Source organism: Canis lupus, chromosome 30, assembly GCF_011100685.1.
Source record: "Canis lupus familiaris isolate Mischka breed German Shepherd chromosome 30, alternate assembly UU_Cfam_GSD_1.0, whole genome shotgun sequence".
Lineage (NCBI taxonomy): Eukaryota > Metazoa > Chordata > Mammalia > Carnivora > Canidae > Canis > Canis lupus.
The window spans coordinates 37993278-38017253 of record NC_049251.1 but is presented as its reverse complement, the minus strand read 5'-3'; the positions used below and the strand labels follow the sequence as shown (position 1 = coordinate 38017253).

General features: G+C 52.4%; 1 protein-coding gene across 8 annotated transcripts; it reads left to right on the top strand.

The window, feature by feature from the left end:
* The first annotated feature begins 935 nt into the window (after positions 1 to 935).
* UBL7 (ubiquitin like 7) lies at positions 936 to 23193 on the top strand. Of its 8 annotated transcripts, none has more exons than XR_005381875.1 (12): positions 937 to 1088; positions 2437 to 2649; positions 3553 to 3672; positions 7483 to 7565; positions 8408 to 8492; positions 9056 to 9113; positions 9912 to 10045; positions 10305 to 10354; positions 10584 to 10751; positions 11326 to 11448; positions 14076 to 14279; positions 22361 to 23193. XR_005381875.1 is itself a non-coding variant. In XM_038580970.1 (12 exons), exons 3-12 carry the CDS (start codon positions 2466 to 2468, stop codon positions 11693 to 11695), a joined length of 1170 nt encoding a protein of 389 aa, XP_038436898.1. In that variant the 5' UTR covers positions 1026 to 1088; positions 2067 to 2157; positions 2437 to 2465; the 3' UTR covers positions 11696 to 12033. The 8 variants fall into 8 exon arrangements, 6 of the variants coding, with proteins under 6 accessions (XP_038436894.1, XP_038436895.1, XP_038436898.1 ...); XR_005381876.1 differs by lacking the exon at positions 22361 to 23193 and adding an exon at positions 15067 to 15689; XM_038580970.1 differs by lacking the exons at positions 14076 to 14279; positions 22361 to 23193 and adding exons at positions 2067 to 2157; positions 11531 to 12033 and having other exon boundaries at positions 1026 to 1088.
* The last annotated feature ends 783 nt before the right edge of the window (positions 23194 to 23976 follow it).

Here is a 23976-nt window from a genome sequence, read left to right as displayed (position 1 = left end):
TGTTAAAAGGACTCAGCCTCAAGTTGAAAAGGCCTGGGACACCTGGGTGGCTCAGCAGGTGAGCGTCTGCCTTTGGCCCAGGGCATGATCCTGGAGTCCCAGGATTGAGTCCCGCATCGGGCTCCTGCGAGGAGCCTGCTTTTGCCTCTACCTGTGTCTCTGCCTCTCTCTCTCGGTGTCTCTCATGAATAAATAAGTAAAATCTAAAAAACCAAAAAACAAAACACCATTAAGCGTGTGAAAGAGCAAGCCAACCACTGGGAAGATATTCATAATACACATTCTTGACGAGGACCTACATTTGTGCAATTCTTAATTTCAGTGACGATACCTATTTCTAAAAGTTATTTTTGGTTCTTCTCAAATATGCCTGTTCTTTTTTTCATCATGTCTTAACTCTTAAAGGCTTGATATCTTCTTCAGTTTATTTACTATTTATTTATTATTTATTATTCATTTATTTTCATTTATTATTTTTAATTTAATTTATTTTTTATTCATTTATTTTTATTTATTATTTTTAATTTAATTTATTTATTATTTATTTATTATTTATATTTATTCATATTTATTTATATTTATCTATCTATTTACTTACTTACTTATTTATGACACACAGAGGCAGGCTCCATGCAGGGAGCCCGACGCGGGACTCGATCCCGGGTCTCCAGGACCAGGCCCTGGGCTGAAGGCGGCGCTAAACCGCTGAGCCACCCGGGCTGCCCCTTCTTCCACATTTGAGCGCTCATCCTAACTTCCGTGCAAACACAATGCAATTCTTATTTTTTATTTTTTATTTTTTTTACAATGCAATTCTTACAGTGCATCCAAAATATGCAGCTTCTCGCGACTCCTGGGGTGCCCAGCGGTGGAGTCTCCGCGCGGGAAATTTCAAGCGGCCCGGAGGCCACGCCCCCCCGCGTGGGTTGACCGGAAGCCGAGTAGGCGGCCGGCGCCTCGGGAGGGGCGGGGCCGCCGCAGAAAGACTGCAACTCCCAGAATGCAGCGCGGGACTTCCGGTTTCCGGCGAGTGGCCCGGAGCGTGTTTACACCGGCGGCTCTGCGGCCGGGTTCCTTCCGCGGGACGGGTGAGGGCGCTGGGGGCCCCGGGCCGCGCGGGCCCGACGAGCGTCCACTACTTAGCAGCCCCCGTGGGGGCGGCGGGGTCGTCGCCTGCGACACAGCGTCCCTGCCCCGCTGCTGGCTGGCTGTAACCTTGGGCCAGGGGCTTCGGTGCCCTGGTCTGTACTGTGCGTGATAAGGCCCTTCAGGGAGCAGCTGGGAGGAGCAAGTGAGATACGGGGTCATGATCCTGACCACGGCCCGCCCTGCCCTAGGAGGGTCTCCCACCCGCAGGAGTCTCTGACTCATTTTTCTGGACACATCGGCCAAACACTGGGACGAAGAGGCAGAAATTCTCTTCTTTGCTTTCACGGCAGGGCCTCCCAAGAATGGGAATGGGGTGGGGGGTTGGGCATTAAATAAGTATTTGCAAGCGTTTGCTTACAAAGGGGGGTGTGGGGACGTCAGAGGGCAGGGAGACGGGACGGAGGAGGTTGTATTTGAAGGATCCAGGTAGGAGTCGGCAGAGCTAACAGATGGTTCCAGGAGGGAGCTGGGGGGGGGGGGGGCGGATAGGGGGTGGAGGATGGGAGAAGTAGGTGATGAGCAGGATGAGCAGGGAGTGCTGTAAATTGGTGAGTCGCTGTATTGGACGCTTGAAAGGAATGCAAACGCTTGAGTAGAAAACACTAAAGTGATGGGTTGAGGGGCAGCGTGGATATTGGACAGGGAGAGAGGCAAGAGGCAGGGAACTTGTTATACAGAATTGAGGAAGAAGCAAATTGAACTCCAATTAAAAAAATATATATATATATATCATGTAAGAAAGACACACCTAACTCTGGGAAATGAACAAGGGGTAGTGGAAGGGGAGGTGGGCAGGAAGGTTGGGGAGACTGGGTGACGGGCACTGAAGGGGGCACTTGGTGGGATGAGCACTGGGTGTTATGCTACATGTTGGCAAATTGAACTCCAATAAAATTTTTTTTTTTAAATCATGTAAGAAAAGAATTGATGAAGAAAATTGGCAATAAGGAGCATACATAGGGAGAGGGTTGGATGATCTCGTTTGAACCTCACAACATTTCCTATTAGGTGAGATGGGGTTTTTATGTCCACTTTAAAGATTGAAGGAACTGAGGCCTAGAAAACTGAAGTCTTATGCTGTTTCTCATAGGATGAGTAAGGAGAGGGAGGACTCACAGATTCTGGTTCTGGCCTGAGGTTGCGTCCTGTGTTTTTCTCCAACAGTGTCACACTGAATTCGCAGTTCATTCAACCCCTGGGTGGGGGTGGGCATGGGGGTGAGGGTGGGGTAGGGAGGGGTAGGGTGGTGGTCTGCCCTGTAACCACTCAGGCTTTGTTCCTTTACAGGGAGAAAGAGAGAGCGCGAAAGAGAGAGGATGTCTCTCTCAGATTGGCACCTGGCGGTGAAGCTGGCTGACCAGCCACTTGCCCCAAAGTCCATTCTCCAGTTGCCAGAGTCAGAGTTGGGTGAATACTCACTGGGGGGCTACAGTATTTCATTTCTGAAGCAGCTCATTGCTGGCAAACTCCAGGAGTCTGTTCCAGACCCTGAGCTGATTGGTGAGTCTCTGTGGACTGGGGATGGGATGCTGTTCTGACCTCTTTCTGGGGAGGACACTTCTGGAATTACAAGAGTAGACTAAGAGTTTGGAGTCTGTTACCTCCACCGTGTTAACTGTGTCCAGGGAAGTGAGTGTCGTTGTAAGCCAAGTAATAAAACTGCGGGTTGCCATTTGAGTTGTGCATCATACGGAGCTTCTTTATCATGGAGTTCCTTAACAATGACATGAAAGAGCTTGAATTTGGGGTGGGCTAGGGAAGGAGGAGCTCATCTTTGGGGGAGGCCCCAGTATGTAGTATTCGAGATGGGTTTTGAGGGATGCTTGGAAGGATTTTTGTTTGCTTGATCGGTTAGAGAGATGGCAGTAAAAAGGGAAAAAAGGAAAGGAGGGCAAGGGTATTCTAGGTGGAGGAAGAAGGAATTAAATGATAAACATAATTTATGAAGCTGAGGGATCCAGTTGGTTCATCCTTTTTTTATTGTTGCATTTTCTTATTTATTTTAAAGATTTTTAATTTATTTATTCATGAGAGACAGGCAGAGACACAGGCAGAGGGAGAAGCAGGCTCCACGCAGGGAGCCCGATGTGGGACTCATCGGGGTCTCCAGGATCCAGCCCCTGGGCTGAAGGCGGCGCTAAACCACGGAGCCACGGAGATGCCCTTTCTCATTTATTTAAATCGAGCAGTTTCCCGGATGTTAAGCTCTAGAGCTTTCCCGTGCATAGACTGTATTTTATGACTTTGTACTCGCTAATGATTTTTATTGAAATGTATTTATTAAATAAGAGTACTTTTTAAAGCACTCCGGCTATCTGTCCCATTGAGGTAAGTTTCTTATGAGGCAGAAGCCATCCACATTGTTTTGAGAAGCAAAATATAAGTGGACCATTCTCTTTTTAGATTTGATATACTGTGGCCGGAAGCTTAAAGATGACCAGACCCTTGACTTCTACGGCATTCAACCTGGGTCCACAGTCCATGTTCTGCGGAAGTCCTGGCCCGAGCCTGATCAGAAACCAGGTGAGTGAGGAGGGCCCTGAGATAGACAGAGTTTCTGTAATATCTGCAAGAAAAGGGTCTGTGTGTTCTGGAGGCATGGCCTGGGTAGAACAAAAAGTGAGATGGTGATGGAGGATATCTGTATTACTTACTGAATTAATCTTCCATTGGCAGTAGAGTGCGATTTTTTTTTTTTTTTTTTTTTTTTTTTAAATTTTTATTTATTTATGATAGTCACAGAGAGAGAGAGAGGCAGAGACACAGGCAGAGGGAGAAGCAGGCTCCATGCACCGGGAGCCCGACGTGGGACTCGATCCCGGGTCTCCAGGATCGCGCCCTGGGCCAAAGGCAGGCGCCAAACCGCTGCGCCACCCAGGGATCCCAGTAGAGTGCGATTTTGATCTACTTGCTATCAACACCGCTAAGGGAAGGGAGTTTGTTCCTCTACTTTTTTTTTTTTAATATTTTTTTTATTCATGAGAGAGAGAGAGGCAGAGACACAGGCAGAAGGAGAAGCAGGCTCCATGCAGGGAGCCCAATGTGGGACTCGATCCCAGGACCCCAGGATCAGGCCCTGGGCTGAAGGCGGCACTAAACCGCTGAGCCACCCGGGCTGCCCTGTTACTCTACTTTTTAAATTCATTACCCACTGTTTCCTAGTGGGGTAGGGAGTGAGTGTCTATTTAAACTTTCTTAGATTAACAGTTGATTTCTCGGTGAACTTTGTATCTTTTTGTTGTTATTGTTCTCATTAGGAAAAAAACTGAAAACTCCTGGTGTTCCTGTAATGATGTAGTTTGTCCTCTTGTTAGCAAATCTTCCCAGAAATGGCCCTAGGCGGTGATTTGTTCACTTAGGTCATTCCTGCTATACTGGTAATGTATTTTCCTGAAGCTTGAAAATATCTGAACAATATTAAAGTAGCTCTGGGAGAAAACTTCCAAAACCTTACAAAACAAATGCCTTTTTATTTATTTATAAAAGGTGCAGCTTGGAATTCATAATGTAAGTTTTACATCTGTGTTTAAAAAGTTTTCCCAAGGATAAAGCTAAGCTGTATAAAACAGATAAGCTTTGTGAAACTGGCAGTTTGTTATATTTATGTACGTTCATGATTGCTGTGGTTGGTTATCAGCTTGAAATTTCCCCTCTTTTCAATTCTAAACATAAAAGACAAAAAAGATCTTTTTTTGTCCACTAATGGGAAGTGAGAAAAAAAGAAAGGCAGTCTCTAACATTCAAGGGGTTGGCCTGGCCCTCAGGTAAGCCTTGAAACATGAAGTTTGACAGATCACCAACATCTATAAGGCCACATGCTCTGAGGCAGTAATGGATCAAGACAAAAATAAGATCCCTCTCATTTCTGAACAGAGACAAAACCCTGGACATTGTCCAAATCACAAAAATGACCAAATATCCCTGTCTCCGGCTATTATGAGTGACTGCTCCATCTTTACCAGTTACAGCTTTGGCTTTGCTCTAGATTTCCTTCCTTCTAGGTAACAGTTATTAAGATATCCCATCATAAAGTCACTTCCACTCCCTGACAGCATTCAACCTAGAGCAAAACCCTGCTGCTTTAAACTCCCCCTCCCCGATCACAGCCAAAGCCCAAATCCTATAAGTCTTCTCTAAAAGCATCCTCTTGGGATGCCCACACTTTCCATGGCATGCATCCTCTCTACAGAGCAGTAAACCCACTTTGATCCACTGCAGTGTGCCCCTCTGGTCTTTGGCTGGAGGGCACGCCAGAAGGAAAGTAACATTTGTTGCTCCGTCAAGCCAGATTGTTTCTCTTCGATATCCCATTTAATCATTAGACCTGCAGGCCAGATGACAGCATTAGCATTTTATAGATGAAGAAAAGGGGTTAGAAAAGGTATTTATTCAAGGTCACCTACCTAGAAAGTGAATGCAAGAGCTGGGATATGAATCAAGTTTTCCTGGCTCTGGAGCCCACGTTCTTTCCACTGGGCCGGCTGCCTCCCACTTCCAAAGAGTGAGACTGAGATTAGCTCAGAGATGTAGTGACAACCATAACTCTTAGCTGACTCCTGGCTTAAGCTATAAAGAGTCCCTTTTCCTCCTCCATTTGGCCTGGAGATTTATTTTTGAAACAAAGGCACGTTTTATTGGGGGTGAAAATAAACTCAGATCTGAAAAGAAACGTATCATGATGGCATTTTGGATATTTTATCCTTGAGTGCTCTTAGAGGAAGCACATTTCTTGATCTCCCACTAGATTAGCACCTGTAGGAGGAGAACCTGTCAGTCCCTCTCTTCCCACCTGGATCTCTGTGGCAGGTACAAATCTTTTCAGGATCTCACTTAGCCAGCGGCGATGTGGATCTTGAGCTCCGGCCACAATAACCAGTTTGCTGTTCTATCAAAGCACTTCATTGTTTTATTCCCCCCATGACTTCGCACATGTTCTCACTTAAGCCTAGGACTTTATCCTACTAGTAAACGTCTGCTTTGCCTTAAATACCCTCTCAGATGGTCTCCCTTGGGAGACAACACCTCTGTCCTGGCTTGCCCTCTCCATGATGGCTGTCTCTCCCCCGTTCCTAGTGCCCTAACTGGGGTCCACATCTCTTCTGGGGTCCTCAGCATGCTGTTTTGTCATTGTGTGTTTGTGGATTTGATCTAGTCTGGCTTTGACTCCTGTCCCAGGAGTTCCTTGTTGTGGCAGGGACTCTATTTTCTGCCTTCCTGTGCCTCTCCCAAAACCAGGCAAGGGATAAATTACTTAGCACGTGTTTGTTGAATGAATAAATTGGGAATTCACTTAAGATGAATATTTTTTGAGAGATACCATTGTCCTGATTAGAAGTATAGGTAAGGACAATGGTTGCCACCCCAGGCCCCGGGGTGCCATTCTCACCTTGCTTTGGGACTGTTGCCTGGACTTGGCAGTACACAGTGTGTACAATCCCAAGTAGCTGTCCTAGGGGAGGGTAACCACACTTAAAAGTGTGATCCAGCCTGAGCTTCCTACCTACTCCCTCTCCTTTTACCCAAATTTCTTTGCCTATGAAATGGGCTGATGTCCTAAATAGTAAAGTAACCAAGTAGAAGTAAGATAACTGCTAAACTTTCCCATATATGTGAATGAATCATAGTGTCCAAAGATCAGAAGGGAGCCTCGAGTCTCAGTGAAACACTTGCTATCAGGCACGTGATATAAGGTTGTTAAGAACCCTAGGGGTACAGTGTGTTTTCTCTGCCCTTCTTACCTATTTTTTAAAAATTCAAAATAATATTACAGCCTGAAAGAAAATATCAAAAGGGAAACAATCAGCCTTGATCCTGCCACCCTCCCGAATTTTTCATCTTCCCTTTGTTCCCTTCCAGCCTTGGGCCACGTGCACACAGACACGTTTTCTGTAGTTTTACTAGAGAACATACGTACAACTTTGTGTTCTATTTCTTTCCCTTAGCATATTGTGTCAGTATAGCTCCATATTGTTCAGATGGCTTTCGGTACTTATTTTAAATTACTGTCTAAAACTCTAGTGAGTTGATTATACCTTCCCCTTTTCCAAATGTAAGAAGTCTAGAATTCCCGCAGACTAGAATTCCCGCAGGATATTGATCAGAGCCCTCTTTCTCGTGGTAAGATTCACCTCTGCTGGAACTGGAATTTCTTGGCTTTATGTACTGGAGATGCTTAAAAGAGCGCAGCCTGCACATCTGTAGCACCAGTGGGTTTTTCTGAACGGGCACTCACATTCTCAGTGGGGTGTTGAGGGAACACGCTGAAATGATGATGCTCTGCATCTGCCGCAGGGACAGGGCTGGGTTGTAGGTAACCAAGTGTCTTGTCCCCAGAACCTGTGGACAAAGTTGCTGCCCTGAGGGAGTTCCGGGTGCTGCATACTGCCCTGCACAGCAGCTCTTCCTACAGGGAGGCGGTGAGTGTATGCCTAGGCCCCTTGCCCGAGACTCTTGCCAGGGTGGCAGGAGAGGGTGTGAATGCTGGTTAGTGGTGTAGAATGGGAGCTGGAGGCCCGTTGCCATGGCTACCAAGAGTTCCTCGGGGAGTTTTTATCATGCCTGTGGGTCTCAGTAGAGCCCTATCATCCTCCAAAGAGGCTCTCTCAGCTAGGTATTGTTGATTTTCGCTAATGATAATGGTACCACCTCTCCTGATATTGGCCTCATGGATGAACATAGTTCCAGTCAGTGGATCCACATACTGTTTCTGCAGGACCTCATTCTTTGACTTTTGCTGAATTGCAGGCCCACTGCTCCTACCTGGATTTCCCCGCTGGGAAAATATGCTGATGTCTCTTGGTAGGAGAATTGATAAGCAAAATTAATAGAGCTGCAAACTTCCCAATATATATGCATACAAAATGATAATTTTATTAGAGATTGAAAAGGGCTTTGGGGACCTAGAGGAACATTTGCTATTGGGCTTATAAAGAGAGCTTTTATTTTGGAAGCATTAGAACTGGAGATGAGAGAGAGGACTAGAAATTGAAGGTTTACTGTGGTCTTGCTTTTTTTTTTTTTTTTTTTTAATTGTTTGCTTTCCCTCCAGTAAGCCACAATCTTAGAGCAAAGAGAGGTCTGTCTGGTTCCTGGAGAGGTCTCTCTGGTTCCTGGGGCTATTGCTTGCTCCATTGTGGTGTGTGTGTGAGCACGTAGAGGGAGGAAGCCCTTCAGCAGTGTATGCAGGTGTGCGGGTGTTTGCTGTGTGGTTGGGCTAGTTGAGTCCTCAGCCTCACCCCCACCATCATTTCCCCTGCAGGTCTTTAAGATGCTCAGCAATAAGGAATCTCTAGATCAGATCATTGTGGCCACCCCAGGCCTCAGCAGTGACCCTATTGCTCTTGGTAAGTGCTGGACTGAACTTGAGGAAACAGGAATTGTTGGAGAAGGAGAAAGTAAGAGAAGGCCCTTCCCATCTTGTCAAGAATCACTGACCTTGTTGGCGGGCGGGGGTGGGGACCAAGCTGCTTCTCAATGTACCCAGCCCTCCAGAAGCGGTCAGTGCCCCTGAGAGATCATGACCTACCTACCATCCTAAGTGAGACAGGAGGGTGCCAGATGGGGGCAGCAGTTAGCCCCCAGCAGGGAAGATTTCCTGCACACATGGAGTGGTGAAGGGAAGAGGCGGCGAAGGGAAGAACCCCAGATGAACCTGGATGAACCCGGAAGTTTGGGGAAGAGGGACTGGTGTGTTGGTCAGTGGCGTGTGGCCTCAGTGCAGGGGGAGGTGGTGAGAGGGGCACAAGGTGGTGAACACTTGGCTTGTACTTCTGGGTACTTCTTCCCCGCCCTCTCATGGAGCTGCTCTGTGGCCCTGTGGAGTGGTCATTCTGAGGCCTAAAGCCTCTTCACCCTCCTGGATCTGGTTAGATTTCCAGTCTCTGAGGTGAGCCCTGTTCTTCTTCAGGCGTTCTCCAGGACAAGGACCTCTTCTCTGTCTTTGCGGATCCCAGCATGCTTGAAACGTAAGCATCCCCATCTACTTACGGGGTCCCTTATCTCCTCAGATAGGCCAAAAGCCTAATTGTCGCCCTGGATTCTGCTCTTGGAGCCCAACCCTAACTATCCCCCAGTCCACCTGTAATTTCTGGCAGGAGGTGAGAAAGAGCAGGGGCCACTGGTGGACCGAGAGAGCCCACAGGCAGGGACACGTGCAGATGTGGGGACGAAGTAGGTTCTGAGGGAGGTGGCTTTGTCAGCCAGGCTCAGTACAGATTGGATGGCTGTCTGCCCCCCGTTCCTAGTGCCCTAACTGGGGTCCACATCTCTTCTGGGGTCCTCAGCATGCTGTAGACATGGGGGAGCCTTTGAAATATTTTAGGGTGGGGAGAGAGGCAGATGCATTTTAGTCCCTCAAAGTTTAGAGCCAGGAGGGACATAAAGGTGATCTGCCTTGTTTTGCAAGTGAAGAAAACAGCCCCAGCCTGGGGAAGAGAAGGGACCCCCAGAGATTTCCCAGGAGAAAGTTGCAATGGAGTCAAGCCTGGAGAAGGACCCCTGAGCCTCCGAGGCTGTGCATGTCCCGTCATGCCTTGCTGGAGGGGAAGGTGAAGCATCTGCAGTGAATACTAGGACTGCAGAGCTTGCCACCGTGCTGGGGGCAGAGCAGCCCGAGGACAGAGCCAAGCGGTGGGAGGTGCTGAGGGACTTAAAGGCAGGCACGGGCAGTGCAATCGGCCTGAGGGGCACCCCGAGCTTGTGGCATGCTGAGGGTGCTCGTTCCTTCTTGGTCACCCTTCTGTTTCCTCCCGCCTCTGTCCCAGGTTGGTGCCTGCCCACCCAGCCCTGGTCAATGCCATCGTCCTGGTTCTGCACTCGGTGGCAGGCAGCACCCCACTGCCGGGAGCTGACTCCTCTTCCCGAAGCGTGCCCTCCGGCTCGTACCGGGACATGCCGGGTAGGCCCCAGGATGGTGTAATGTGGGCCCCCTAGGGAGCGGTGGAGGCCCCGGGAGTTGCTTTCCTCAGCAGCTATGTATAGCGCTGGCTGAGGGCGTTCCTTGGGAACTCTCGGCTTGAGTCAGGGAGTGCATCTGTCCTGTAATTTTCCAAGGAGAGAAATGAAAATGTGAATTTGGAGAGTATCTGAGCTGAGATTCTGGAGCTACGCCTGTGCCTTTCTGTTCTTCCTCCCAAAATCTGTTCTCCCTCCTCCAGGTGGCTTCCTGTTTGAAGGGCTCTCAGATGATGAAGACGACTTTCACCCAGTAAGTGGCCTGGCTGCTTGCCATTTAGAGGATATGGTGCCAGGAACGCGCCTCTCCCGGGGACTTGGCACACCCAAGCTGGGAGGGGGTCTTAACCCCTTTGGTGGCCAATCTGTGTCATACTATTCCCTTCTGAACCTGGCAGCTATTCGGGTAGTTCCTGTAGTGAGGGTGGAGTCCCCCCTGGGAATGTCACAGTGCCATTTCCCTGATTGCCTCCCTTCTTCAGAGCTCTAGGTCCACGCCCTCCAGCAGCACACCCAGCTCGCGCCCAGCCTCCCTGGGGTACAGTGGAGCTGCTGGCCCCCGGCCCATCACCCAGAGTGAGCTGGCCACCGCCCTCGCCCTGGCCAGCACTCCGGAGAGCAGCTCTCACACGCCGACTCCTGGCACCCAGGTATGGAGGGAGGCCCTCAAGATGGAGGCCGGGACCCGGGGGAGAAGCTCCAATGGGCTCTTTGCTGACCTTGATACTAGATCTGATTTGTACTGAAGTCTGCCTGGAGCCCTGGTGGGGTTCTCACTGCAGCTTGGTCGACCTTCCCCCTCACTTGCCCTTAGGGTTCAGCCTCGGGGATTCAGTATAGTCCAGAATTCCTCCCCTCATAGCTCAGAAGAACACCCCCCTCACATAATATGCCCTTCTTCATCCCTGACAGGGCTCAGCCGTCACCAGCTTAAGCGTTCCTGGTAATGGTCACTCTAGCTGCCAAGACCATCTCTCCCAGTGCTGGGGTCCTAGGCTAGGTCAGGGGCTCGATTCCATTTCTCTGGAGCAGAAGAGGGTGGAATCTTTCCTGGCCACAGCAAGCTTTTAGGTATCCCTGTGTGGCTGTCTTATGCAGGTCTCTGTTGGGAGGCAGTCGTTGGGTACCCTAGGGACCCCTGATGGGCTGCTGTGACAACAGCTGGTATATGCTGGAAGATTGAGGTAGCTCTGAGGATGGCACTGACCACTGATTTGTCTCTAGGGCCATTCCTCAGGGACCTCACCAATGTCTTCTGGTGTCCAGTCAGGGACACCCATCACCAATGATCTCTTCAGCCAAGCCCTCCAGCATGCCCTGCAGGCCTCTGGGCAGCCCAGCCTTCAGGTCAGTTTTCCCTCCTCCCGGTGTCCTAGTTACTGGTGACTTCTTAGTTGCTTTGGATAGTCAACTCCTTTCTGTTCTCCAGAGGGCCTTCGTTGTTCTAGGAGAAGCTGAGGTGTGGCAGTGTGACAGGAGAGGATGTTTCCAGCAAGAGCAGTTGCCCCTGTGGCTTCCACTCCTGTACCCTGTACCCTGTGACTGTGGCCTGACTCCACTGACTGCATGGCTTGGATACTTTGGGCAGTTTTAGTCAAGGAGTCAGTCATTCATCCCTCGAGCAGGACTGAGTGTTGAACATATATACACCAGACCCAGGCTCAGCTCCTGGGGCAGAGACAAGCCGTCATCATCCCAGTCCTGAAGGAGTACCAGCAGATTGAAACTGGGGAGCAACAGTGTGAGAAGCCTGGCCTAGGCTTGAGGTGAGGGCCTGGGCAAAACTTACCTGAGGAAGAGGTGTTTGAGTTGATTGTCAAAGAGTTGATGAGAGGTTAGCCGAGTCGGGAAGGGGGCATTTAGGTGGGAGGATGGTATTCAGGCAGAGGCATCCACATGGAGTACGTATGACCTACCCAAGCCTACAAGCTAGGAGGCGGTGTTTTCGTGGAGAAAATCCTGAGAGGAAAAAAAAAAAAAAAAAAAAAAAGATCCTGAGAGGGAGCCAGTGGAAAGGGGAGCAGGAGCCTGCGTGTGAAGGTCTTGTACGCTTGGGTAAGGAGACGAGGCTTGATTTTGCAATCACCAGGAAGCCATGAAGATTTTAAGCAGGAAGTGATACCATCACTGCTCTGCTTCCTATAAGGGTCACCTAAGTTGAAGACCCTAGGGACGAACATTTGATTGCGTGTCCCCGCGCACGAGCTGTCGGCTTCACTCCGCTATCCTTGCTCCTCACTTGAACCTGGGGATGAGTGGCGTTTCTGGAACTTGTCCAGGGTCACGAAGTCCTCAAGTGGGAAAGACAAGAGTTCAAGCTCCTGTAAAACACTATCTCTAAACCATGGGCCCCGGTGGACAGTGAGGGGAAGAGAAGCAGGACCCATGGGCGGCTGGTCTTCTCTGTTGTTCCTTCACGTTCCCCAGCTAGATGCCTGTTCACTGTGCTCTCCAGCCCAGGAGCTTTCACTGGCTCCACCTGGCCTGTAAGTGAGTCCGAGTTGGGTTGTGTGGTTTCTGAAAAGCCGTCAGCTCCTCACCCTTGCGTGCCCGCCTCTCTGAATTTGGTTGTCACCCCCTGCCTTCTCCTTCCCACGGGTGAGCATACTATTCCCTAACTTGTGCACTTCCTCCTTCATGAGGTAGGGATATTAATAAAGCTCTGAAAGTACTAAAAGAAAATGTGGGTTAACTTCTTTAAAGCCTTATAGTAGAAAAGGCCTTTGTAGCTGAGAGGCAAATTCCAGGAGCCATCACATGAAGAGTAATACATTTTGAGTTTGTAGAAGTGAAGGTTTCTGCACAGCAAACCCAACCAACAAACAAAACAAGCAAACACTGAAGGCTAGCAACAAACTGGGAAAACATCTGTAACACATACCAGGCAAAGGGTAAAACCCCCAGCATGGAGAATTCTAGTATTTACGATCAGGAGCTCCATAGAAAAACGGGCAAAGAACAGGAATAGGCTCTTCGTGGAAAGGAAGTGCGGGTGGCCTCTCAAGCCGTGTGATTCCTTGCAGCACCATTTCTTGGAATTTATCCTGGAGGTGGAGGTACGCGTGTGTCAAAAGCGACATTGTACAGAGACAGTCACTGCCACATCGTTTGTGATGGCAAAAAGTTGGAAACAGCTCGGTTATGGTACATTTCAGGATGTCCATGAGTTGGAATATTGTACAATTATTAAGAATCTCTTTATTTAGTGGCATAGAGAGATCACATAATTATGCTAGAAAAATGTTGGGAGGGGTTGCTGCCTGTAGAACGAGGTTCTGAGAAAAGGGTAGATATAGGAACGTATATTTATATTTTCTCGAAGAAAATAAAATAGATTCTCAGAGGTGGAAATGGGAGTGGATACAAGTGAGACTTTTTTTTGCTTGTTTGTTTAAAGATTTATTTATTTATTCATGAGAGACACAGAGAGAGAGGCAGAGACACAGGCAGAGGGAGAAGCAGGCTCCCTGTGGGGAGCCGGATGTGGGACTCGATCCAGGATCCCAGGATCCCACCCTGAGCCAAAGGCAGAGACTCAACCGCTGAGCCACCCAGGCATCCCATAAGTGAAATTTTTCACTCTACATCATGCTCAGAAACAAAGCTCATTTAAAAAATGTACGCCCTCCCCCCGTTTGTGTATGTGTCTATCCGTCTATACAATGAACAGGAGAAAGTTTAATTTTTTGAAATTTAGACAGTGAGTAACCTGCGACCTTGTCTTTCAGTCTTTATGTTGACGGTTTCCTTTTTTTTTTTTTTTGGTTTCCTTTTTTTATTAGGAAAACTTCTTGTTTGTTCTCTAAGCCCTCAAGCCCCCCAGGGCGTCTCCCTCGAAGCCGTGAGTCCTGTGGAACTTCGCAGGGCGACTGTGCTGTAGGAGGCAGCCTTCCTCTGTCCGCCTGAGAGAGCAGAGCTGAGTGAGTCTGTAGGACCCCAGCTAACAGCGTCTGCCTGGTCCTGTCTTTCCGCAGAGCCAGTGGCAGCCTCAGCTGCAGCAGCTGCGTGACATGGGCATCCAGGACGACGAGCTGAGCCTGCGGGCCCTGCAGGCCACCAGCGGCGACATCCAAGCGGCGCTGGAGCTCATCTTTGCCGGAGGAGCCCCATGAACTCCTGCTCCTTGTCACCCCCCAGCAAACTGCCGAGGTGGCTGCCCACGGGAGGCACTCCTGAAGGTGCCCCGTCTCCCCTCTCCCCAATACATCTGATGCTTGACCTTTTGCTCTGTCCATTGCGTGGCCATTCTGGCTGACCTGAGCTGGTGGAGGCAACGGGCAGTGTGGTGTGTGGGTCTTGGTGCGTGGCTCGCCCTTGCCTCTGAGCCCGGGTGGAAAATTTGAGGCCTGTGTCATGGGATGTTGTTGATGCCCATGTTCTCTTTCGGGAGAAGTTTTCAGTGATAGCCCCAGACCCTTTGGTGCTTGGGGTTGTGGCATCCTCAGGACGTGGCCACGGCTGGAGCAAGGCTGCCACCCAGTGTCCAGGGTGGCTGCTGTGTGACCGCTGTGACCAGAAGAGGCACGTGCTCCTGAGATGACCCCAGGCTGGGGAGTGGCCAGGAGTATTTTTAGTGGGAGCAGGTAGGGTTGCTTGCCTTCCCACGAGCTTCCAGAAGATTCCATGTCCCTCCCCTGGCCTAGTCCCGTCAGGCAGTCTCTGCCGCCTGTTCCATAATGACGCCAGACTCCAGACCTCAGAGTGGTGCCAGGAGGCAGGGCCCTCTTCTCTGTCCTGAAGGCGTAAATACAAGAGCAGTTAAATAACAATACTAAACAACAACACCAACACGAACAGGGCTCAGCTTTCATCTCGAAGAGAGGGCACCAACCCCCAAGCTGCTGCTCCATCTGCCTGGGCTCTCGTTCCCCTTGGCACAGCGTTCCCTACTGCGCCGCAGACACGTCCAAGTTGAGCGAGTGGGTTTCATGTGCTTTGAATACTTTGTCACATCCTTCCCCTCAGATGGTGTTTCGCTGGAAAGGCGCTCAGAGGTTGCTCCTGCCCTGTGCCTTTGGCAGGCGTTCCGTCCGCAGCATCCACAGTCCTGGTCATTCAGCGACAGCTGGTCACTTCCTGGGACAAGAGGTCTACCCGCTCCTGAGGACTGCCTCCTCTGTCCCTTGTACCCCAGAGCATTTGGCCTTCCGTCTCCTTTCTACCCTGAGGGAACCCCCAGCCAAGCCTGCTGCTCCCTCTGCTCTGTTAGCAGGACCTTAACTGGGGAGAGGAGCAGCCGGTCGCTTGCCCCTGTGGCTCATGCTGGCTTTGGTGCCCAGCACATCCTGTTCTCCCTGCATGACTTCCAGTTACCAGTGCTTCTCTTCACAGGAGGTACCTGGGGGGACCCACCGTTCCAGATATGGCCCGGCTAGCACATCGTTCCTTTCCTCCTCTAGAAAACAGGAAATCTTCCCACATTCCCGTCTCGGTCCTAGAATTAACGTTGAGGGGTGTTTGCATTGGCTGAAAAGGCCTGGAACTCACCAGGTTCCTTGGTGCCAGGCTTCTCTATGCCTCAGTGGTCCACTAGGAGCCCAGCTGCCACTTTGTGGTTGAGAACAAGACCAGGAAGCTCTATCTCAGTACCCGGTGTCTCTGGCTTATTTGTGCTGGCAAAGGCCAGTTCCATCCTTGTGGGACCACTTGGTCAAATGGGGCTGACACAACCCTTCTCCCTATGGGACTGCCTGCCCGGAGCTAGTGTCATTCTGTGGCAAGTCATACTGTGCCCCTGGGGACTGCCTTTGGAGGCCCTGGATCTCCTTAAACGGCCCCCCCACCATGCTATGGGACGTTTGGGTAACTCTGTCCTGTCCCTGGAACCGACCCCCAAATACCAGTTGTACTGCTTCCCAGAATTGAACCGTTTCCACGATTTCCCTTTCCCTTCTTTGTCAGCTCTTTCCTCCAGGGTCTTGGCAAGTTGGCTTTGCTTCCTGTGGCCATGTTTTAAATAATATATGTTGAGTCTGATAAGTGCCCCCATGGGGCCCGGGGCTTTCCATGGGCCGAGGACTCCTTCCTCACCATTGTTTCCTTTACCTTTTCAACAAACATCCATCCAGCCTCTGCTTTGTGCCAGGTAAACCTGTTGGAGTCCTTGCTGTCACAGAGCCACGTCACTGGGAAGACAGAAAAACAGACGTTTGCGCTAAAGTCTGATGAGAGCCTCGGGAGGCAGCTCCCCTGGGCTTGGGGCTCACAGGAAGGGGAGCTCACTTGGGTTAGGGCGGGGGCACCTGTGTGAGGGAGAGCTTCCTGGAGAGAGTGGTGTCTGGCCTAGGGCTGAGGGGGAGAAAGAATTGGGCAGGAAGGTGTAGTTTTGAGTGGGCCGGGTGCGGGAAGAACACAGCTCCTGTAGCCCAGTGTGGCAGGCTGGATTTTGAGGTAGGCAGAGGCTGGATCATTTTAAGCCACATAAGGAATTTGGATTTGCTCTAAAGACGCTGGGGAGTCCCAGGAGATTTTGAATCAGGGGAGAGAGGCTTGCATTTTAGAGCGGTCCCTGGCTGCTGAGTGTGAACTGGTGGGGCGTCGGGCAGGCTTGGGGCGGGGGGAGGCCAGCGAGGAAGCTGTGATCCGCTTATTGTGACCCACCACAGGCTCACCAGGCGGCATGGCATGGCCGTGTGGGAGGAGGGCGGGTGGAAGCAAATTAGCATCGAGGAATCCGTGTTCCTAGTGCATCTTGGGAAAGGTGAGCGTGCTTAACTAGCCCCCATTATCAGGTGCAGACACTGGGGTTAAGGGGTGTGAGGCCTCGGACAAGTCAGCGTAGGAACTCAAGTCTGTCTTACTCCAGAGCTGGCCCGCTTCCCACGGCTGCCCCCGGCTGGTGGGTGGGGAGGGCTGGGCCGTGGTGCAGGGTCTGCCCCGGCTCAGGAGCTTGGGCTTTATCCCGACGGCAGAGAGCACCTTGGGTGGCTTTAGGCATGGCAGTTAGGGGCAGGCGGGAGGGTGGGGGGGCGCAGATTCATGTGAGGTAGCCTGACAGCTGTGTGGGGGCTGGATTTGTGGGAAGTGAGATTGGCAGTAGGAGACCGGCTAGGAGGCTTGCTGCCTGCAGATGGGACCCAAGTGGGGGCCTCCACTAGAGCCGCAGCAGGGGGGGCTGGGTGGAGGGGGAGGGATGTGAGATGTGAAAGACAGGCTAGACGGGATGAGCCGGGGAAGGGGCGGCGGGGGGGACGGTGCTGCAAGAGTGAGGGATTAGGCGTGGGATTTGGAGTGCAGGGCCAGTCTGGGACGTGTTGGGCTCACAGTGCTGTGGAGCAGCCAGGCGGGGATGTCGTAGAACAATTAGATATTAGGCTGGAGATCACGGCCAGCAAGTCTTAAGTTGAAGACTGGGCCTGCATCACGTGAGAAGGGAATTCAGCTTTTCAGGGACAGGTAGCAGGGAGGGACACCCGCTAAGGCGTTAGACCAGGCAGGGGATGGCGGCTGGTGACCATGGAGCATGGAAAGGGGTGGCATCTGCCACTCTGGGAACATGAGGCTGGAATGGAAGGAACGGGGTGGGGAGGGCATGGTCAGTGCTCTGAGCTGCCATGGAGAGACCTAGTAACCAGGGCTTCTAACCTTGAGCTTGCCGACCTGAGCCATGGTGACCTTGGGGAGATGCTAACGTGGAACCAGAGCCCGGTGATCGGTGATCGGAGTCGAGGCGTGAAGAGGTAGGGGCGGCAGAGGCAGGCAGGGTAGAGAACTCGGGAACCTTGCCTGTGAGAGGGTAGCTGGGGGGAGCTAGCTGGCAGTTAGAGGAGAGATGGAACTGAGAGTGAGCTTTTGCAGTTCAACAGAGGTGAAGTTGGAATTGATCACGAGAACTTTTCTAGGAAGCTACGGGGAGAAAAAAAGGAAAAGACCCCAAAATAGAATATGTAAATATGCAAAGATGGGTGAATTTTCTGAACAGATCCCTTCTCCTGATATAACTCAAATTTGGCTGGGCTGGCATGGGCTGAGCTGGCACAGCTTGCTGGGCACATGGGCCCCATCTGGCCTGGGCCCCAGACCAAGCTCTCAGCCCTGCCCCGAGCTGGCCTCTTGTCACCTCTGCCGCAGGCCGTGGCATCAGACGTTTGGTGAGAAAACTGGGGGGTTAAATCCCCTCCACCTCCAGACCTCCGTGTGCTTACCCAGCCTCTCCAAGTCCCCTCGGGGTCTGGGTGGGGGTTAGGTCGGTTTGGCTGTGCCCCTGGTTTCCCTGGGCCTGGCCCTGTCTGGCTCCTTCATGCTCTGCAGTTGCTGGTAACAGAATTCAGCTTCCTGTATGCTCGGAATGCCTCGTGCAGAGCCCCGGGCACTGCCCTACTGTACCCTGGCAGAGCCGCCGACAGCAGTGCGGTTCGGTCGTGCTCATCTATCAGGCACTGTCGTCTCTGTGCCAGTCGTTGAGCTGGGCAAGCACAGATGCCATCTCAGCTGAACCTCATGACAGCCCTGAGAGGTAGATCCTACTCATCCTTTTATAGATGAGTGCTTCCTCTTGTAACAGGATGTGGCCATACTGGGCCATACTGGCCGTTCTGGGCCTCGAGTTGGATTGGACCGGCACGATTCCATCAGTCCATCACTTGAGGCCTCATGCCTGGCTGCCAGACCTGGAAGCCAGTGGGAGTCACTGGGGGGCCTGCTCACCATTCATCCCTCCAGGAGGTGGCAGCTTGCGTCTTAGAAGGGATTCAGTCTTCTAGGTGAGATTGGCTGAGAGTTAGGTCATTTCCACAGACAGCCTAACCTCTTGGAGCGCACCGGTGTCCTGTTTGACATTTTCCCTTGATTTGTATAAGTGGATATTGACAATGTGCAAGTCAGGGCTGGGCTGGTGAATGTTCTAGATGACTGATGGAGTTAGGGTCATGATGATGAGGCATCCCGACCAAGAGAGACAGGAATAGGGACAATCCAAGGTCCTGCGGTGGGGACTGCTTTCATGCAGGATGGGGTCTTATTTTTCCCCCTCCTAGGCCCAGATTCAGACTCATCATCTTTCTCAACCAGTGTTCCAGAAAGCCACTGCTGATGGGTGGAAATTGGCCCAAGGATGACTAAGATCAATAGGTTTTAGTAGCCGGAGGGGTCTCAGCCCAGTAAGGCAGTGCCTTTGGAGGGCCTTAGGAAGGAAGTCAATCTTTCAACCCTTTGCTAAGCTTTTCCAAATGTTGCGTTCTGATCCGCCACCCTATTTTTGAAGGAGATGGCCACAAACTGGGCTGCCCAGCACCTAAGAGCTTCTCTGCACAATTGTTAAGATGTCTTAGGAGTTAGCCAGAATTACAGAGAATGGGCAAAACCCCATGAGGGACCTAGTTGGAACTGGGGTTATTTACCCTGAAAAAACAGTAGATTTAGAAGGGTTTGACCTCTGTGTTGAAATCCTCTGTTGAAATCCCCTGGCTCTATCCCAGGAAGAGGGATTAGAGTGATCTGTGTGGCCCTGGAGGACAGATTTAGGATCCCTCGTGAGAGTCTTCCCCGGTGGGGGGTGGGAGGAGCCACTTCATCAGAGCTAAGTAAGGTGGGCGAGGCTGCCTGGGAGGTGAGCTCATCCTCCCTGGAGTATGTGAGGAGCTGCAGGACTGCCATCAGGGCTGCTGTGATGAGGCTCCCGGGTTGGAGCAAATGACCTCTGAGAGTTGAGAATTGAGATTCTTAGATCACTGTTTCCATGGAAGAACTCAAATAGTTCATGGGACACCTCGTGTCTGCAAGTGTTTCTTTTCGTTCAGGCGGTCCCAGCAGCCCCAGCATCACATCGGAGCTGGCAGGGTCCTGGGACCCCTATCCTACAGAGAGAGTTTTATTTATTTTTTATTTCTTTAAAGATTTTATTTGTTTATTCATAGACACACACACACAGAGAGAGAGAGAGGCAGAGACACAGGGAGAGGGGGAAGCAGGCTCCATGCAGGGAGCCCGATGTGGGACTCGATCCCGGGTCTCCAGGATCACACCCCGGGCTGCAGGTGGCGCCAAACCGCTGCACCACCAGGGCTGCCCCAGAGAGAGTTTTAAAAACATATTTATTTCAACCGGCAAACAAAAAGGAAATGAAGAAAGTAGGATGAGAGAGGTTTGTTGATCTCTGGCCTAGCGCAGAGACAGACCAGAAGAATAGCTCCTCTTTCACATTTTGTAAACAAAGAAACGGAGGCCTGGGCTGGGCTGGGGCAGGGCTTTGCTTTTCTTGGGTCAGTGGCCGTGATGGGACTTGTGCCCAGCCACCTCTGGTCAGGAGACTTTGTTAGTCTAGATGGGTTCCACATGACTCCCATGAGATCCTGCTCTGCCACAGGCCTTGGGCACAGAGAATGGAGGCTCAGAGATGGGGATGGGGGTGGTGATGGGGGCATGGGCGGGTGGAGGGAGGCGTTTATCTCCAGAAAGGCTTGGGAGTATAGGGATCTGCACTTGAGGCTGACTCCGCTCGGTTCCGAGGCGGCCACCAGGTGGCACTCTGCCACAAGCCCAGTCCACTGTTCTGAGGATTTCCCTGGTTTCTGCTGCTCCCCCCAGGGGTGCTAGTATTTTTTGGGGGGTGGGGGGGGGAGTAAGTAACAGCAGTAAGAACTGCTGTTGTGAGTGGAGCGAAGGCCGGGGTGGACACCAAGTGCTGAGGCCCCATAGCATGGTGGGGCTGGCCTGAAGGGGCTGTTATGTGCTTGGGCTCCTTATGCCCTACGTCGGGCCTCTGGTTAGGGGTGGGTCACTCCTTGGAATCAGGGCTGAGAAGGGGGTCAGAGGAAGCTTGGAGAGAGGAGGAATGCTCTGAGTAGGCCCTGAAAGGCTTTGCTCTGAAGGCTGGGGAGAGGTCCCAGTGCGGCTTCAGGGCTGTGAACCTAAGGTCTGTGTGTGTCCATTACTCTGACTCCCCCAGAGGCCTTCTGGATTTGGCTGTGCCTCAGCTACCCCAGGGAAGACCTCTTCAAAGTATTTTTCTTCTAGATAGGACCCCCTGCACCATTTCTTGCCCCAGCCTTCTCCCCTGGCGCGTGTCCCCCATACCGGGAGCCGTGGGGAGCCGTGGGGACTGGGAGGACAGGCACGCACCCCGCCCCCAGACCTATCAGCATTCCCATCTGTGGCTGCTTTTGCAGGTCAGTTTCCCACCATTTGCTGTGAAAGAGGATTGTGCCTCCGCCCTTGCTCCAGGCCTCCGAGCTACCCTGGGCCTCCAGTGGGGCAGGCCCGCTCCTGTCACGGCTATTACCATTCTCATGTGATGTCCCTGTGCGGCCTGAGGCGGGGAGGTCCACTCCAGCACTGGTCCTCGGCTTTCCCCACCCTGGTACCTGGTCCCCTCTAGGCCTGCAGTCTAGTTGCTCTCTTCTTTTATAGAGCTACTGCTCAAATTATAGGCCTGGTGCTCACCTCCCCTGGCCGCCTGTAGCCAACCAGGAGTGGACTGCCATCTGGCCCTTTGCCCCTAGATTGGCGGGCTGGGAGGGTGCCCGTTAGTGCAGCAGGTGCTAAGCTGGGCATGGAGGAGCTCCGCCAGAGCCCCACCCTGGGCATGAAGTGGAATAGTCCCCAGCATTCCCCCCCTCATCCCCATCCCAGCCTGGAAAAAAAAACTTCCCTGGCATCCACCCCAGTTTCCATCTGCTGCCCTGTTGCTTGAGGGGCTGAGCCCAGCCGCTGGCCTGCCCTTCTGCCTGGCACCTGGTGGTAACCTAGGCCCCGTCTGGGTCGTTCCGAGAATCATTTGGATCCATTCTGCAGCCATACATAGCAGGCGGCAGCAGTATGGTGCAGTGCACAGAGAGCAGATTATGATGTAGAAGATGGGGGTGTAGGCCGCAGGGAGATGGCCTGAGCTGCTTCCCAGCCCTCTGCATAGCTGTGTGACCTTGGATGTATCGCATTCCCTCTCTGTACCTTGGTTTTCTTGTGTGCAAAGGAAGCCAGATAACAGCAAGTACCTTAGCCGACTGTGAAGGTAGGTGGGGCTAGAGTGAGGCTGCGGAGCGTGCACAGCACAGAGTGACCTCGACGCCAGCCATTGCAGTCCAAAAAGCCGGCCCTCCTTGGGCAGCTCCCTTCCCGTCCATGTGCCTGGTGGCCTCTAATAGGAGCTTATCCCCTCTCCCTCAGTGAGGGAGACGACCTAGAACTGCTGGGGATAACAGAGGTGGAAGTGAGTTGTGGGTTGTGAGTTGCCCGGCGGCACAAGGGCAGTGTCATCAGTTCTGAATTCTCAGTTCTTAAAGGCAGGAGCGAGATGATTTCTTAATTTTCCTTTGCTTTGCAGAGAGGACAGACAATGGAGGCCACACAGCTCAGCAGATGAGGTCCTGGACTAGAGGGAGAATGTGTCTTGGAGACCAGCCTGGGCCAGGACACGCTGCTCACTTCAGGGCCACAGCCTCGGCTGCACACCTGGGGTTGAACTGTCCACAGCCTCCCCTTCTTTGGGGCACCGTACCTCTGGGCATTTGGAAGCTGTTGGCCCCACCCAGGAGGCCAGGAACCTAGCCCTGTCTCTGGAGGCATCTTGATTTCACCTTTTAGCCTGTTGGGGTATCTTGGAGCTCATAGGGAAGAAGGAAAGGGATAGCTGGTAACCAAATAAGGAATGGTCAAGCAAAAGACTTCCTGGTGACGAAACTTTGCTGGCTGTGGGCTGGGGCCGGGGCCGGGGGCCCCCTCTCTATGCTGGTGTGTTCAGTGTGTGAATCAAGTCCAGCTAGTTGTGTGGGTCCTGGAGGCCTAGCGGCACCTCTGCTACCTCCTCCTCACCCTGTTTTCCTCTCGGTGCAGCTCACCCCGGAGACAGATACCAGTTCAGCTCTCCAGGAAGCACTGGATAAGTGGAATTCCTATCCATGGTCCCCTCAGGCACAAAGGTGGAGAGCCTGGGCCTTCCCCGGCCCAAGGGAGAGGAGACTCCTCTGCAAAGGGCAGGCATGTGGCTCTGAGAGATCAGCTAATGGCAGAGCTGCCGGGACTATTTACAGAACTGGCAGAGGGACTGGGTCTGGATCCTGCCCGCATCACTGCTGGGTCATCAGGTTGCCTGCATGGCTGAACCCTTAGATGCCTTGGGAGCGGAGACTCCCCAAGGCTGGTCTGACCCTGCCTCCAGGACAGCAAGACTTGGGAATGCAGGATGCTCCTTTCTCTTTCTACTTGGGAAAGGGGCCTTCTTAATTACATCCCCCTCCACTCACATGGAAATGAGTTTGGATTTTCTGAGCATACACCAGCTGGCTGGGGGGAGGCAGCCCAGAAGGCTGCTGGTTGGGGAAGGGAGGAGAAGGGAGAGGGGAGGGAGTCAGGCCAAGATGAATATTCTGTGTTCTCACAGCAGAGCGATGATGGGGTGCTGAGTGCTCCCCACAGATCATCCACCCTCTTCCCCCGCTCCAGGGGAAAGTATCTTGCTCGTCCCTGTTAGGCTCTGCGGGAACCGCGTCCACTTAAGCCAGGCTGTCCTCGGAGAACCACAGCTTTCAGAGTCCAAACCACCGAGCCGGCCATTAGTGAGGTTCCCTGCAGGGTGCCCTGGGAGAGGTCCTCCCCGACTGGTAGGCCAGCCCTTTCGTGGGGCGCGGGGAGTGGATCTGGGGCCCAAAGAGGGACGCACGGGGCCTGCACCGATCACAGAAGCCCCCAAGTGAGTCTTGTCCCCGGAGGCCCGGGTTCTCTCCCCGAGAAGTTGCCGGGGAAGGGAAGGCGGAGGTTCCCCGGCTGCGGGCGCTGCGCCCCCGTCGGGCAGCAGAGGCGAGGGAGGCTGCGGGGGGGGGGGGGGCGGGGGGGGGGGGGGGGGTGGGGTCAGGGCTCGGCTCCGCCCCTCGCGCGCGGAGCTCGGCTGCGGTCGGGCGCTGGCTCAGTCCCGGCTGCTCGCCGCCGTCGCTCGGGGCTGCG